A 15,538-nucleotide genomic window follows, 5' to 3' on the forward strand; every position below is an offset into this window, starting at 1 on the left:
CTGTAGCAGGTAGTGTATATGTAAGAAAGGGGAGGTACAGTTATGGTCACAGCTTTAAAAGTGTGGCTTCTAAATGGCAACCGGTTGAATGATGATAAGCATAGTTAATACCTTCTTCTTATAGTTTTATGACAAGTCTTATTGCTCTGACAGAGGTGTGTGTCCCCTGAGGATGTTGGTTCAACATTCATAATCTCCCAGCAGTTACCTGCCATGAATGGAGCAAAGTGTCTTTTCCATAGGCCTCTGTAGGTCGTCTGAATGAGGGGGCTAAAATCCTCTTTCAGAGGGAAACACCAGCAACTTATTTTTGACTCTCCTCCTTTATTTCCAAGGATAATGCTCTTTCAATGTGCTTTTTCCCTAATGCTGCTTTATTTCTTCTAATAGCATTGCAGAATTGTGTTGCTGCATCTAAGATACTTTCCATAGCTTTATTTTAGGTTTTCTGTGAAGAAATGCCTTTGTCACAGTTATAACCTCCTGTAGTCTTCCTCCTCCTTGGAGCTTGTAGTGTTCAAGTGTTTGTAGTGTTATGTCACTCAATTGCTCTGTTTAACAGCAGTCTAGAAATAGGCATGTTTGCTCAGCAGTGTCATCCTCCAGCTCTCAAGAAGCTTTCTTTGCTCTTTGTACTGTGCCCAGTAGTTTGTGTTCTTGCTCTTTTGGCCTGTGACACACTGCACCAGCTCCCTTTTGCTCTCGTGTTGCACTAAGGATATGCTCTCAGTCAGCAGCTGCACCCAGTTGTTGGCCAGGAGTTTGTCCTGGCAGCTTGCAGCTTTACATGCCTGCTGTATTCCACTCTTCCCATTCCCTTCTATCTCCTTTCCCTGTAGTTGTACCCACTATTGTAACAAAGCAGGTCACCACTTAACAGAAAGAGGAGCTTTCATGGGAAGGTTCTTCAGAACTGTGTGGTCTGTTGGTCTCTACTTGACTGTTGGGCAGATTTCCTCTGTTGGTGGATGCTCTTGTGTAGTGGGGATCACCTGGGGTTAAATGGTGACCTACCTTTACCTTACCTTTCAGTTTCATTGCTTTTACTTCATAGAATCTAAGCCTTGTTTTCCATATGGGACAGACCAAGGTGTAGCAAGGCCAGTTTCCTTCAATAGCTTTACATTTACACTAGTGAAAGGTGTGTTTCGTTTGGACTAGTATAACATTAACTTCCAGTGAATCATGAGGTTTGTTTGGCTGACTTCTGACTTATTTTCTGATAGCTACAGAGCACTAACTGATTATTTGCCTCTCATTTTACTTTGTAAACCCCCACTGATCTTTCCTTGCTCAATAATGAATCTGATGCTAAGTCATCAAACATGAAGAAAAAACCCCAAGTATTCAGTGGGACATAGAGGTCAAACGCAGTATGGGGATGCCAAAGATGTATGCAAGATGTGAGAGGTTAAGGTTTGTTTAAGTAAAGTTCAGATTAATAAAGTTAAAGGTTCTTAAAGACATAGGGCCAGGCACGTAGCAAAAGTCCTTTTGGTTTCCCTTCTTTTTGAAAGCAAAAGTACTGCTGTGGTCATAGTAATTTGAATCTTATTAAGATCTTCATCTCACTTGAGGAGTAACCCCATGCTTTTGAAGTGAAGGTGTTTTTCTTGTGGCTAGCAAGTGCAGATGCTTACTTTCAATATACCTGCTTCTTTTTGAAGTCACTGGTTTGTCTGTGCTCAGCTGGAAGGTATTTAAAGTAGGACTTTTCCCCAAATTGCTTATTTTTAATGACTTAAATGTCTGCAGTTTACCAGACTGATCCATCAAACCTTTTTATACTTGTTTGAAAAACGTCCTACAGATGTTGCATAGGCTGTTCTCCATGTCTTTCAATGCAGGAAAAGGTTATATTGTGTATTATCTCTTTTGGTACACAGAGTATACCCCCAAGGAGTTTTGGGATTGATTATGACTGCAACTGCTTTGTCAAGGATGGGAGACCTTTCCGTTACATCTCGGGTAGCATCCACTACTCCCGTGTGCCCCAGTACTATTGGAAGGACCGTCTGTTGAAGATGAAGATGGCAGGACTGGATGCCATTCAAACGTAAGTATTGACTTTCAAAGTGATTTATAGTCCTGTAGGACCCAGGGTGCAAATATAACCTGACATAAATTGTTGGACTGTGAACTTTGACAGCCACAAAACAGTTGTATGTTGTGGTGGGTTGACCCTGGTTGGGCACCAGGTGCCCACCAAAACCACTCTGTTGCTTCCCCTCCTCAGCTGGACATGGGAGCAAACATGTAACAGAAGGCTGGTGGGTTGAGATAAAGACAGGGAGAGATCTGTCACTAATGACAAGCAAAACAGACATTAATTTATTACCAACCAAATCTGAGTAGGGTAATGAGAAATAAAATCAAACCTGAAAACACCTTCCCCACATCCTTCTCTTCTTCCTGGGCTCAACTTTGCTTCTGAATTCTCTGCCTCCTCGTCCACAGTGGCTTAGGGAGATGGGGAATGGGGCTTGTGGTCAATTCATCACACATTGTCTCTGCTGCTCCTTCCTCCTCAGGGAGGATTCCTCACACTCTTCCCCTGTTCCAGCATGGGGTCCCTCCCATGCGGGACAGTTCTCCATGAACTTATCCAGTCTGAGTCTCTCCCAGTGGCTGTAATTCTCCATGAGCTGCTCCAGTATGGGTCCTGCCATGGTGTGCATCCTTCAGGAACAAACTGCTCCAGTGTTTGTTCCCCATAGGGTTACAACTCCTGCAGCAAACCCAAGATATATGTGCTCTGCATTATAATCCCTGGAAAGCAGAAAAGGGGAGAGGAGCCAGTAACATCTGAATACAGCCTAATAGCTCCCTGAAGCCTTGAAAATACTGGCAAAGGCTGCAGTAATATTTAAAGCTGCTTCACCAGGAGTGGTTAAATTTAGAAGAGTAGTTGGGAACTAGGTGTTTAAACAGCTTTCATTTGCATATACCAAATCTCTTCCTTGTCTTTACTTAGTTCTGAGGCACAGATTACACAACAACATGCAGCTTACTCTTACACTTTAATACTGCTCCTCTTCCCTTGTCAAGGAAGCTTGGCAAATGTAAGGGACAGTCTTTTCAAGCAATGATTGTAATTCCCAAACACGTTGATTTTTCTCTCCTAAATCATTCCAAGGCTTAATGCTTCTCCCCCAAGGAGCTGCTTGTGTGCTATGGAGTGCCAGTGTTTGCTCAGCAAGTCTTGCACCATCTTTCCTTCCCTTCCCTTCCCTTGAGGGTTCTCTATGTTGGGGTGGCTTTTTCATGTGTTAACCTTCTTCCCTGTCTTGTGATGATGTAGTGACTGTTTGGTGGGTGTATTTTGGGGTGATTTCTGGCTTTTTTTCTAATAAAGCAAGTCCTGTTTTCCCTTTCATCAAGTAAGAGCAATGGAGTTGACACACTTGCTCAGGACATGGAATTGCCCATGTAACTATTTTTTGCTGCAATAAAAGTAATCTCACATGGACTTGAAAACTATACTTTTTGATGTCTGGCTTGGAAGATCAGGATCCTGGCTCTGTGACTTATGATCTGTAGAGTCTCATATTTCCCTTATGTCTCTGATTTCTTTTCCTCTTCCTTCCAAACCCCTTATATCTTCAGTGCCTTCTGTTCACTTCCAGCTTTTTCAACCAGTCCCTTCCTTTTTCCTTTGAAGTTGCCTGTTTGTGTCTCTGCTGTATCACTGGTCTTTTCAGATTCCTCCCTGTTCACCCCATCACTGTTGTTTAACAGCAAAATTGCTGCAGGGCTGTGGGTAGTACCCCCTGCCCTTGCTTCCTTCTTCCTTTATAATCTCCTGCTAACAAAGTTGTGGGTTTTCCTTCTTCAATTTGTCTTTTTTCACTCGTTGAGATCTCTTACTCTCTGCTTTACTGTTTCCCATTACTGTCCTTCCACTGTGCAGGAAGGAGTGGAAATTGCCTCGTGTTGCTGGTCTCAACCTGCTGTATGTTGGTGGTTTGTTTCTGATACAGCTATCAAATATTGCCCTGTAGTTACATGACCTGTGGCTTTAGATGTTGTTGCTGAATCACTGGTGACAGATAACAGGTTTTTACATGCCTTCCTGCTCTCGGTTATTGAAGATAGAGCAATACTTTTTTCATGCTACACGAAACATAAACTGCCCCATGATTTTGTGTGGTTTTGGTAAAAATGGAGATCAGTCTAGGTGATTATTTAGTTGTTTGTTTCCTCTTCTGCCTATTCTGTCCTGGGTCAGTAAAACTATTAGCAAGGGACTGAGATCCCAGCTGTGTGAAGTTGTTGTGCAAAGGGCAGTAGTACTGCCAGACTTTCTGGCAGAATGTGGTACTTGGACTCCCAGCCTTGGGGCCACCTCTGAAGGCTGTGGCTTTGTTGCTTGTGGCTTTTCTTGTGTGGCAGGATTGGGTCTTGTTGTGATTTGAAGTATGGGAGCTTTGTTCTTATCAGGGTGGTCCCAGTGAGGCTTAACCACTTCAAAGTAAATGTGATCCTTTTATTACAGGATTGTCCTACATTAAATACCTTGTGGTGAAAGCAAGCCAGACCTGCTCTCCTTCCTGTTCTGCTCCATGCCTTGATGCATGATTCAGCTGATGTGTGAGTCAGCACACAGCTTATCTGGAACTCTTGGATGGGTGAAATCAGTATATGTCTATAGCTCTCTGCACCAGGAAACACAGAATCATAGGGAGGTTTGGGTTGGAAAGGACCTTAAGATCATCCAGTTCCAACCCCTGCCATGGGCAGGGACACCTCACACCAGACCAGGTTGCTCCAAGCCCCTGTGTCCAACCTGGCCTTGAACACTACCAGGGATGGGGCAGCCACAGCTTCTCTGGGCACCCTGTGCCAGCGCCTCAGCACCCTCACAGGGAAGAACTTCTGCCTTAGATCTAACCTGAACTTCCCCTGTTTCAGTTTGAACCCATCACCCCTTGTCCTGTCACTACAGTCCCTGATGAAGAGCCCCTCTCCAGCATCCTTGTAGCCCCCTTCAGACACTGGAAGCTGCTCTGAGGTCTCCACGCAGCTTCTCTTCTCCAGGCTGAACAGCCCCAATGTTCTCAGCCTGTCTCCATACAGGAGGTGCTGCAGCCCCTGAGCATCCTCGTTGCCTCTTCTGGAATTGCTCCATCAACTCCATGTCCTTCTTAAGCAGTAACAGAATATAAGTAGACAGGCAACAGGAAGCTTAGTCTTACATTAAAGCTATAAATATATCAAGGCATAAATCTTCAAATAGGAGGTTGAAATTTGATGTTGCAGTTGGTGTAACATCCCAGAAGATGATGGGTATTGTCCTCGGAGCTCCAGTCCTGCCCACAGCAGGCAGCAAGCAGAGGCATCTGCTCACACAAGGGTACCTGTCCTCATTTGCAGTTCCTGAACATCTGGCATATGAAGACATCTGGAAAATACTGAAAGTTAGTGGTTGGTTTGGGGTTTGGTTTCTTTTCGCATGGAGGAGATAAATTGTTAACCACTAGATGGGGCTAAATATGTACAGGATTAAATGAGAGAGAAAAATGACCCGAAGACAATTAAGTTTATAGGATAAAGCTTAGAAATTGTGTGTAAATGGTGAGTAAATGCTATTACTCAAATACAGAAACTCTGTGTTTCAAGTTTGTGGAAGGAATGTGGCATTCCTTTGTAAATTCACTATTCTGTATCTAAAGCAGTGCAGCATCAACAAGTGCCTGTAAATTTGTACAACATTATGTAGGAATTATACTTGCTAATAATAACAATTTCAAAGTAAAATGGTTTAGTTTGAGGCCATTCCTAGCTGTAGACAATAGACTGGGGATGAAAGGGTGTTAGTAACAATTTTTAGACCAGTGTTTAAAATACGTTTATATCATGATTCATTCCACAAGAAAGCGTTTCCCTACAGTTTTGTCTTCATTTGCTTCCATTCTCCACCAAAAATTGTGGGATTTTTGTGGCCAAGTGGGAATGCATGGGACATAAATTAAAACTGTTTCTGGAAGTGCCTGACAGGAGGATGGAGTGAGGTGGGGTCGGTCTCTGCTCCCAAGGAACAAGGCACAGGACAAGAGGAAACGGCCTCAAGCTGCCCCAGGGCAGGTTTAGATGGAGCTGAGGAACAATTCCTTGCCCAGAGGGTGCTCAGGCATTGGAACAGGCTGCCCAGGGCAGGGCTGCAGGCACCGTCCCTGCAAGTGTTCACACAGCTGGAGACGAGGCCTCAGTGCCATGGGTTAGTGGTGGCCTTGGCAGGGCTGGGAATGGTTGGGCTGGATGGGCTTAAAGGGCTTTTACAACCTTCTTGGTTCTATGGTTCTGTGCTTTTCTATCTTCAACAAAAGGGAGCTGGAGAAACCCTTTTTTCCTCATCTCAGACACTATTAAGCACAGACTTATTTCTAGGAAAACATCATGAAGCTCTCCAATGATTATATTTTTGTAACTAACAAGTTACAAGGTGTAGTTGAATTACTGGAATGCTTTTCTTGTGTTAACCTGTAATTTACTTATGAGTTGTAAATCGTACTAAGGTTAGTACAAACTTGTACAATGAGCTACTTGTACTAAGCAACTAACTTGTAGCTTAAAGATAAAGGAGTATAAGTAGTTGCTGTCTTTCTGTAGTAGTATTTTAGGTAGTGAGAAACTGTTATGAAGTTAATATCTTGTCATCCTGATTTAGCTGAAACAATTGCAGGTGTCTGCTAGAAGCATTTTTCAGTGAATGAGTTGCTATCTAACCTGAACTTCCCCTGTTTCACTTTGAACCCATCACCCCTTGTCCTATCACTGCAGTCCCTGATGAAGAGCCCCTCTCCAGCATCCTTGTAGCCCCCTTCAGACACTGGAAGCTGCTCTGAGGTCTCCACGCAGCTTCTCTTCTCCAGGCTGAACAGCCCCAATGTTCTCAGCCTGTCTCCATACAGGAGGTGCTGCAGCCCCTGAGCATCCTCGTGGCCTCCTCTGGACTTGCTCCTTATGTTGAGGACACCAGAGCTGCACACAGGGCTGCAAGTGGGGTCTCAGGAGAGCAGAGCAGAGGGGCAGGATCACCTCCTTTGTCCTGCTGCTCATGCTGGCATACTGCGAAATACTAAGCCTTATTTCAGTATTAACACTTTCTGCCATCTGAAATACCTCACAGCAGAGAAGCCGTGGGGATGTTCTTGTATTTGACTAATCTGAAGACCAAGCCAGCATTACAGATGTGAGGTGCGTGATGCAGGCAGTAGTTATTCACAGTTCTGGTTAAGCCTCAGTTTCCTAATGGAAGGTGATCTGCTCTTTTCATAGGTATGTGCCATGGAACTACCACGAACCCCAGTCGGGCGTGTATGATTTTTCTGGTGACAAAGATCTAGAGTATTTCCTGCAGCTTGCCAACGAGACTGGTTTGCTGGTTATCCTGAGAGCTGGACCTTACATCTGTGCAGAATGGGACATGGTACAGCCTTTTGTAATGGTTACCTCATTTGATGAGTAAATCTAATGCAAGTATTTCTGTCTTAAGTAGGCAAACATACTTTGGACAAGACTCTTGGTTTAGTGTATTAAAATCCATGCATACAAGTGACTTGTTCCAACACAAGCTTACTTTGTGTTTGTTTTTTGACTGGGAGCTATTACTTGTTGAAAATCAATTTTCAGGTATATATTTTGATAAAAAGCTACATTCTTCTTACATTTCCTCAAAGAAAAGTAAAAGCTCATGGATGTGATTCCCTTTCTTTCCCAGGGAGGTCTTCCCGCATGGCTGTTGGAGAAAAAATCTATTGTTCTCAGGTCTTCTGATTCAGGTAAAGGCATCAGAAAAGACTAGCAAAAATACACTTTAGCAGCAAGGTGACTTGCTGTTTGGGGCCATTATTAGGTAATTCATATTTCAGCTTAAGTCGTCTTGTAACTAAAATGTGTAATACTTGTAATTAGAAGTGTGTGATCAGAAGTATATGGAATGAACAAAGTAGGGTAGAATGTTTCCAAGGTATTGACAACCTTCATGGAAACTGGTGCCAAGAGAGAAATCATTGTCACCACTGAGGAAGAGACAGGTAGTCCTCAGCTTTGAGGGTTTTGGTTTTACAACAGCCAACTGGTCTGGTTCTCATGGACATGGAGGGATTGAGATGAGATAGGGGATTAACACAGTTATGAGAGTGTATATTAGGATATCATATCTGCTTTCAGTTCTGCTCATGATGGGGTAAGTTATCTGTTTAAAGAACACAGTACACATTAGCAGCATGCATGTTGCTGTTGAAATGTGTTACAACAACCTGTGTGAGGCACACTGGTTTTCAAAGTTCATCTGTTTTATTTTGTAGCTAACAGTACTGGGAATAGCTGTGTATGAGCAGGTATAAGAGCACATCAGTTTGTTAAATGCTATTGCGTTATACTTTACATATTTAGAGCACTAGGTAAAAACGACACATACAGAGTTTAAAACAAAGGCAGAAAAGCTGTGAGACATCTCTGTTTTGTGTATCACAGATTACCTGGCAGCAGTAGAGAAATGGATGGGTGTCCTTTTGCCAAAGATGAGGCCTCACCTCTATGAAAATGGAGGTCCAATCATCATGGTGCAGGTAACTCCCTGAGAATTCAATGAACCCAAGCAGTGTGGGTGCTTATATTGCTCTTGCAGACCCTCCATGGGTGCTGGAGGGTAATGTCACATGCGTTCTTTAGCAGTTTCAGGGAGCTCAAAGATTCTGGTGAATTCCCTTATCCTAAAGAACTGCATTCACTGTTTCCAGAATCCAGAGAGGGCTCATCTGCTCTATCAAAGTTGTTTCCCATAACTATAGGAAGCAGTAGAGGAACCTTGTGGAGCTTTTTAGATCAGAGTTTTATGCTATAAAGCCAAAACACATTACAATTGCCAGAAATTCTCTGTCAGGGAAGAAGGGAATAGGGATAATTTAGGATGCAAGGTTACCTTAGGGTAAGGAATATAGGTAGAAGCAAAAGCAGTAGGGAGTAAGGCTAAAACTTGTGACAAAAAAGAGCCTCAAAACATAGGGGTTTTAGTTCTTGGCTCCTAACTTAAGCTGTAAATGATTCAGGATCCAGTGTTGGGTGTTCATGGCGAGTAGCTGGTCTCTTAAACTCCTTCTAGATGTGCAGTGATGATTATTCCATATTCTTAGTATTTGACCATAACAAAAGCTTTGGTTTAATGATTCTTTAAGCATCCTGGTTGGCACAGGATAAGAGTAGGAGACCCTTCTTACAGGATGTCCAAGATGTTGAACGATGAATTATGCACTGTTCTTGAACAGTGTATTGTATCTATTGAGCCAAACCACTGTCAAAATTATTCTTTGGCAGAAATAAGGTGCTTATAACAAGAGTTTTAGGAATAACCTTCAGGTGTGTGTAGCATTGGGTCTAGGACTTGAAAATCCAGCCCCTTGGGAAAGGGGCAAGGTGCATACTTCTCAGTAGTAGCAGGGTTGTCCTTATTCTTTCAGTCCTTTCAATCCATTGTGGGGCATTGCTGTTATGTGAGCGCCTTGTAGGTGTCTCTGTTCTGAAAGTCCAGTTTTGCTGCAGTTTTGATCATGTCACATCCTGTCCTATGGTTTGACTGTTGTGCTTGTGCTCTCCATTTTTCACTGCTGTGAAGTAGCTAGAGTGGAGACTTCTGTGTGGAGGGTGGTTTTATGGGAAAGTGCCTTACCTCCACTGAATGTTTGCTCCACTGTAAGATACAGATAAAAGAGATGAGAACCCAAGTGTTGTCTTCTCATACCCCTCAGGTCTGGAGTTAAAATGACATTTTCAGCGTTGGTGCCAAAGAAGAGGGTTGGATTTGGGCTTTCCATTGTTAGATTGGATATAAGGAAGAAATTCTTTACTGTTAGGGTGATGAGGCACTGGAATGGGTTGCCCAGGGAGGTTGTGAATGCTCCATCCCTGGCAGTGTTCAAGTCCAGGCTGGATGAAGCTTTGGGTGACATGGTTTAGTGTGAGATGTCCCTGCCCATGGCAGGGGGTTGGAACTGGATGATCTTAAGGTCCTTTCCAACCCTAACTATTCTATGATTCTATGATATCAGATGCAGACAAACTCCCTACTGCTTTACTGACTTGCTTTAACTGTGCAGGTAGAGAATGAGTATGGAAGCTACTTTGCTTGTGACTACGACTACCTGCGTGCCCTTCTGAAGCTCTTCCGCCAGCATCTTGGTGATGAGGTGGTGCTGTTCACAACTGATGGTGCAAGCCAATTCCACTTGAGATGTGGAGCTCTCCAGGGTCTTTATGCAACAGTGGACTTTGCCCCAGGTTGGAAAATGCTGTTTGATACTGAAAATTGCTGCATGTGTGTTTGTGGCAGGACAGACTGACCTGACTGCTCGACAGACCTGCCTGCTTTGTTTAAAGGGGGTAATAGGCATTTAGGTGTATTTGATATACTCTTAAATGTACAAGAATCACCACAAGTACCCAGTTAGAGAGTCATAATCGCTTCCTTGCATCATGAAACCATGAATTAGGAAATGACACTGCTCATAGCGTGTATCTCCTAAATCTTAGCAGTAAAAGCTGGCATAGGTTCCATGGATTTTTAATGTATTTTTTGAATGTCCTCTGTCTGTCCCAGAATCCAGCCCTCCTTGTTCATTTCTTATTAAGCCAGTGGTTACTGTAAAAAAGTGACTGCTGAAGATCACTAGAAGTGTGCACACTACCACAGTTGGCTGGGATGCAGGCCTGAAGCAACCCCAGTGTGTTCAGACTGCCCTTTTGATGGAAGAGGAGTGTTAATTTAATGATGGAAATGTTCATACGTTACATGTACTTGGCAAAATAGGCTTAAGGCACAAGAAACAAACTCCAGGATAGATCTTTCTGTATTTTCTTATATCTGGCTTCTTTTGTACGTTGTTCTCAAAGATATTTGCTTAGCAGGAATCTGTTTTCTTAGAAGTAGATTTAAACTGAACATCTTCATGCAGATCATTTGTGAGATGGAAAGCTTCTAATGGAATTATTATTTCCAGACTATATAGCTTCAGCCAGTAGGTTGATGAAGAGTCTTTAGAGACTGCCTGGCTTCTGTTCTTCACCACAGTCTTGGTACCACAACCCCAGCCCTCAGCTTTCCAGTGACCAAGTAGTCCTTTTGACACACCACATTTTTTGGTGCTAGGATGTCATTCCTGGGGAAAGTTGGGGTTTCAGAAGATGTATGTGTGTATTTTAAGTAAGTTCTGCAACTTAAACACTGGAATCAAAGGTGTTGATTCCTTCCCTTCTCCAGGCTGAACAGCCCCAATGTTCTCAGCCTGTCTCCATACAGGAGGTGCTCCAGCCCCTGAGCATCCTCGTGGCCTCCTCTGGACTTGCTCCAACAGCTCCATGTCCTTCTCATGCTGAGGACACCAGAGCTGCACACAGGGCTGCAAGTGGGGTCTCATGAGAGCAGAGCAGAGGGGCAGGATCACCTCCCTTGACCTGCTGCTCACACTGCTTTTGATGCAGCCCAGCACATGGGGGGTTTCTGGGCTCAAGCTTACACTGAAGCTGCTCATGTTCAGTTTCTCATCAGCCAGCACCCCCAAGTCCTTCTCCTCAGGCTGCTCTGAATCTCTTCTCTGCCCAACCTGCAGCTGTGCCTGGTATTGCCCTGACCCACCCACAGGACTTTGCACTTGGCTTGGTTGAACTTTGTGAGGCCACCTCTCAAGTGTTTCAGGGTTCCTCTGGATGGCATTCCTTCCCTCCAGCCTATCAACTGAACCACACAGCTTGGTGTCATCAGCAGACTTGCTGAGGGTGCATCAATGCCACTGTCCATGTCACCAACAAAGATGTTGAATGGGATCAGTCCCAACACTGACCCCTGTGGGGAGATAAGACATCTGTTTTGGTAAAATAAAGCTGGACCAAAAAAGCTGTGGATGTAACAACTCAATTTTATTTCTATCTGTTTATAGGTGGCAATGTCACAGCAGCATTCTTGGCTCAAAGGAGCAGTGAACCTACAGGCCCTTTGGTATGTCCTTTCACTTAAATCTCCTGTATCATTCTTAATCTTGCAGTTAATAGGAGAGGAGTTGACAACAGTGTGTTGGACAGTGAGGGACAGGTTTACAAAGATGTAATCTCCAAGTCAGACAAACTGCATAGAGGAGCTTCTGTGTGTGTCTGAAATCCACATTAACTGCTGCTCTGCAAATACCCTTGTAGTCAAAGGTAATGATTTTGCCTTGGTGCTTTCCCTTGCAAAGACAAATGTTTACAAAGCTGTGGAAACAGTGAGGATGGTGAGATGAGTTAGGTATGTGTGTGGGTGGACGTTAAAAGCAAACTTAAAAGGGTAGATTAGAAGTTGCTTCCTGTTTTCAGCTACCCTAGAGGTTTTACACAAGCTATAATGGGGGTTGAGATCACTGGAAGCCTTTTCAATAAGGGGAGAAGGCCCATTGAGGGTGCAAGATTATCTCTGTGCTGTGAAGGTGTTTAGAATGCCATTTGATATTGGAAAGATCTACTTTAATATAGTCTGTGTGTGCTGTCCTGCAGACAATGTATTAGTTCCATTGTTGATTTGAATGTCAAGCCTCTGCAGCATGTTTGTGTTGACAGTTCACAGAAAGCTCATGCTGTTTGGTACTTCCACAGTTATTTTCAGTGTCCCTATAAAATGATTGGAACAATCCTTTAGTTTATTTGCCCATTAATCTGCTGGAAAGAACTGACTTAGTGTGTACTTTGCTGTATTTATAGTAGTTCAAAAATAGCTCTAATGAGTCAAGGTGCCCTTTTTCTTTCCCTCTTACAGTTAGTAACCTGAAATCACATTGCATTCTGTTCTTGTTCCCTCTTCATATTTTCCCTTCCTCTTTTGCCCTTCCTCCTTTCAGGTTAATTCTGAGTTTTACACTGGATGGTTGGATCACTGGGGGCACCGACATTCTGTTGTGCCTGCACAAACTATAGCTAAAACACTTAATGAAATCCTGGCACGTGGTGCTAACGTTAACCTGTAAGTGTGTGCTTAGTAGAGGGTAATTTGGGGGGTGGGGGTATTTTTTTCCCCAGTTCAGCAAAACCTGATTTAAGTGGATGGCTTTTTTCCCCTTTTTAGGTACATGTTTATAGGTGGGACCAACTTTGCCTATTGGAATGGTAAGAGATTATTTAAGTGATGCTCATGATGCAGAAGAGCTCTTTATGAATGAGGTACTCTGTGAAAGAATGAGCTCTGCTTGCTTTCACATGCCAAAATATGACTGCATTAGCTGTTGTCTGTCTCTTGACAGCATGTTGTCCTAAGCCCACATGGTATTTAACTTTGTAAAGGCTACTTCTGCCTCAGTCCTGTGAAGCAGTTGAAACACAGATAAATTTGTTTCTCTTCAGAGTATTTCTAAAGACCATAATAGAGCAGTGTGAGCTCAGAAGGATGTTGTCCTCCATCAGGAAGAGTTTATCTGTGTTAAATCCCAAATACCACTGTTTATAATTGCCTTTTTTCCCCCTTCTTAGGTGCTAATATGCCCTATATGCCACAGCCCACTAGCTATGACTATGATGCTCCACTGAGTGAAGCAGGTGATCTGACAGAGAAGTATTTTGCCTTGAGGGAAGTCATTGGAATGGTGAGTATCCCCAGGCCATGTTTCCTGGAAACATCACTGGTGTATTGCAAATGCTCTCATTCTTGTGTTGGTACAGGTTACTTCTGAATTTACTGCTTTCTGCAGGGAAGGGAAGTAGAACAAGGCAATTAGGCCAGCCTAACTGCTCCTTGCTACAAAAGGGGAAAGATCTTGCACCTCTCTGGTTACCCCTTCGGTCCTGATGGGGAGTGAACAGAGCTTTTCCCCTTGCAGCATCCATCAGCCACTGAGTCAGCTCAGACTTATCACTGCAGCTTAGTGCTTTGGCTGACGGTATCCCAAACTGTATGTTGTGGTTTGGGGTCTCTCAGAAGGAGTGTGCTTGTCCAAATGAGCACTTACTTGGGTTTTGTCATGCCACAAACTGTAACTGGTGCGTGGGACCAGCCTTGCCTTGCTGTAAAAATGCACAGTATCTTTACAAACTGGAGATTGAAGTGAAACATGGAACCTGTATCTGGATTTTGAATATCTTTGCATTGGAGGCTTCAGATGAGGCTTAAAAACAGATTCAATGGGAATACCAAGGCTCAGGCTTGAACCCGCTATCCTGTTGCATGCTTGCAACATTCCTAGTGACTAAAAGACATGTTTCTGATGGGAGCAGTTCTCCCAAAAGTGTACTACACTTTCTCTAGGATTGAGCATGCCTTTGTCTCTGTATCTGTGGAAGGCCTGCTGTGGATCACTCCATTATACCTAAGCTTTCCATTGAGAGCATCATTTAGATAGCCTTTCAAGGGTCTTGATACTGTTTGGACTGAGATTTCCTACTTTTAGCACCTTCTCTTGGCTGAATTACAGTTTTCCATTTCTTTAAGCCTGAATGACCATGGCAGGGGGTTGGAACTGGATGATCCTAAGGTCCATTCAAACCCAAACCAGTCTGTATTCTGTATCTTGATTATTTTCAAATACAGAAAGAAAGAGATGAACTTGTTACCAAAAATATAGATTAGGTTTTCATCAGTCCTGTTGATAGGAAGGCTAATGGTTCCCATATTGAAGTGCTGCTAAGGAAGGCTCAGCTGGAAGTACCACCCTCCAGACTTGGAAAGGTTCACTCAAGCTCCTGTGGACTGAGAAGAGGACTGCAGGAGGGTTTTAGAAGACAGCAGTGCAGGCTCTAGCCATGGGAGGGCTCTAAGGGCATTGATTCTTCAGCAGCTCAATCTTACACTGTAATCCTTTAGCACAATGAGATTACCTACTTAAGTTCTGCTTTTGTATGTTGTGAAGTGGAAAGTGAGGATTCCATTAAAGCATGCTTTAATCTGTTTCATGTGGGTTTTTTTCCTCCTTCCCTTTCTAGTATAACCAGTTACCAGAAGGTCTTATCCCTCCAACAACACCCAAATTCGCGTATGGGAAGGTTCGCTTGCAGAAGGTAAATTGTACCTCTAATACACTGGGTTTTACCTGTATAGAAAAGATAATTCTTACATTATGCAGTTTGTGCATGAAGTTTTACTAAACTGGCGTTAATATGTTATTAAGACAACAGGATCATAGTTGTCCAGGATAACTCATGTGTGATTAATGTAGCTGGGGGAATGCTGGCATCAGAGCTATGAGCAGAGTGTTTCTGCAGCTGGTGATGCCTCTGAAGTAGCAGCAGCAGGTAGGATATACATATCTCTGAGTTATTTCTAGGTGTTTAAAGTTTGAATGTGGAACACCTCAATGCATTTGAAAGTCTGCTGGATTTGTGACAATCTGCAGCTGGTGAGAGAAATGAGTTTCCTACCAAGGGAAGAGCATACAGATATGTTATATCCTGTCTGACACAGTGGTACAGCTGCTCAGCACATGAGTAGCTGGGATTTGCCCACAGCACCATCATTTTACAACCTGGGACAATTATCTGCAAAAGATGGTTGAGAAATATGTTCTTGCACTGAGTATAGGGGATGGAG

At 43.4% G+C, this 15,538-nt stretch overlaps 1 protein-coding gene across 1 annotated transcript in view; it reads left to right on the forward strand.

Moving 5' to 3' along the window:
* Positions 1-15,538, forward strand: part of GLB1 (galactosidase beta 1) — a 38,630-nt gene that overhangs the window by 7,606 nt on the left and 15,486 nt on the right. The window contains exons 2-11 of the mRNA XM_034062399.1: positions 1,887-2,056; positions 7,279-7,429; positions 7,721-7,781; positions 8,479-8,573; positions 10,098-10,278; positions 11,934-11,992; positions 12,864-12,985; positions 13,088-13,128; positions 13,489-13,601; positions 14,935-15,009. Of these exons, the coding sequence (XP_033918290.1) occupies positions 1,887-2,056; positions 7,279-7,429; positions 7,721-7,781; positions 8,479-8,573; positions 10,098-10,278; positions 11,934-11,992; positions 12,864-12,985; positions 13,088-13,128; positions 13,489-13,601; positions 14,935-15,009 (1,068 nt within the window). The remainder of the gene's footprint in view (positions 1-1,886; positions 2,057-7,278; positions 7,430-7,720; positions 7,782-8,478; positions 8,574-10,097; positions 10,279-11,933; positions 11,993-12,863; positions 12,986-13,087; positions 13,129-13,488; positions 13,602-14,934; positions 15,010-15,538) is intronic.

The sequence above is a fragment of the Melopsittacus undulatus genome, chromosome 1, assembly GCF_012275295.1.
Source record: "Melopsittacus undulatus isolate bMelUnd1 chromosome 1, bMelUnd1.mat.Z, whole genome shotgun sequence".
NCBI classification, from domain to species: domain Eukaryota; kingdom Metazoa; phylum Chordata; class Aves; order Psittaciformes; family Psittaculidae; genus Melopsittacus; species Melopsittacus undulatus.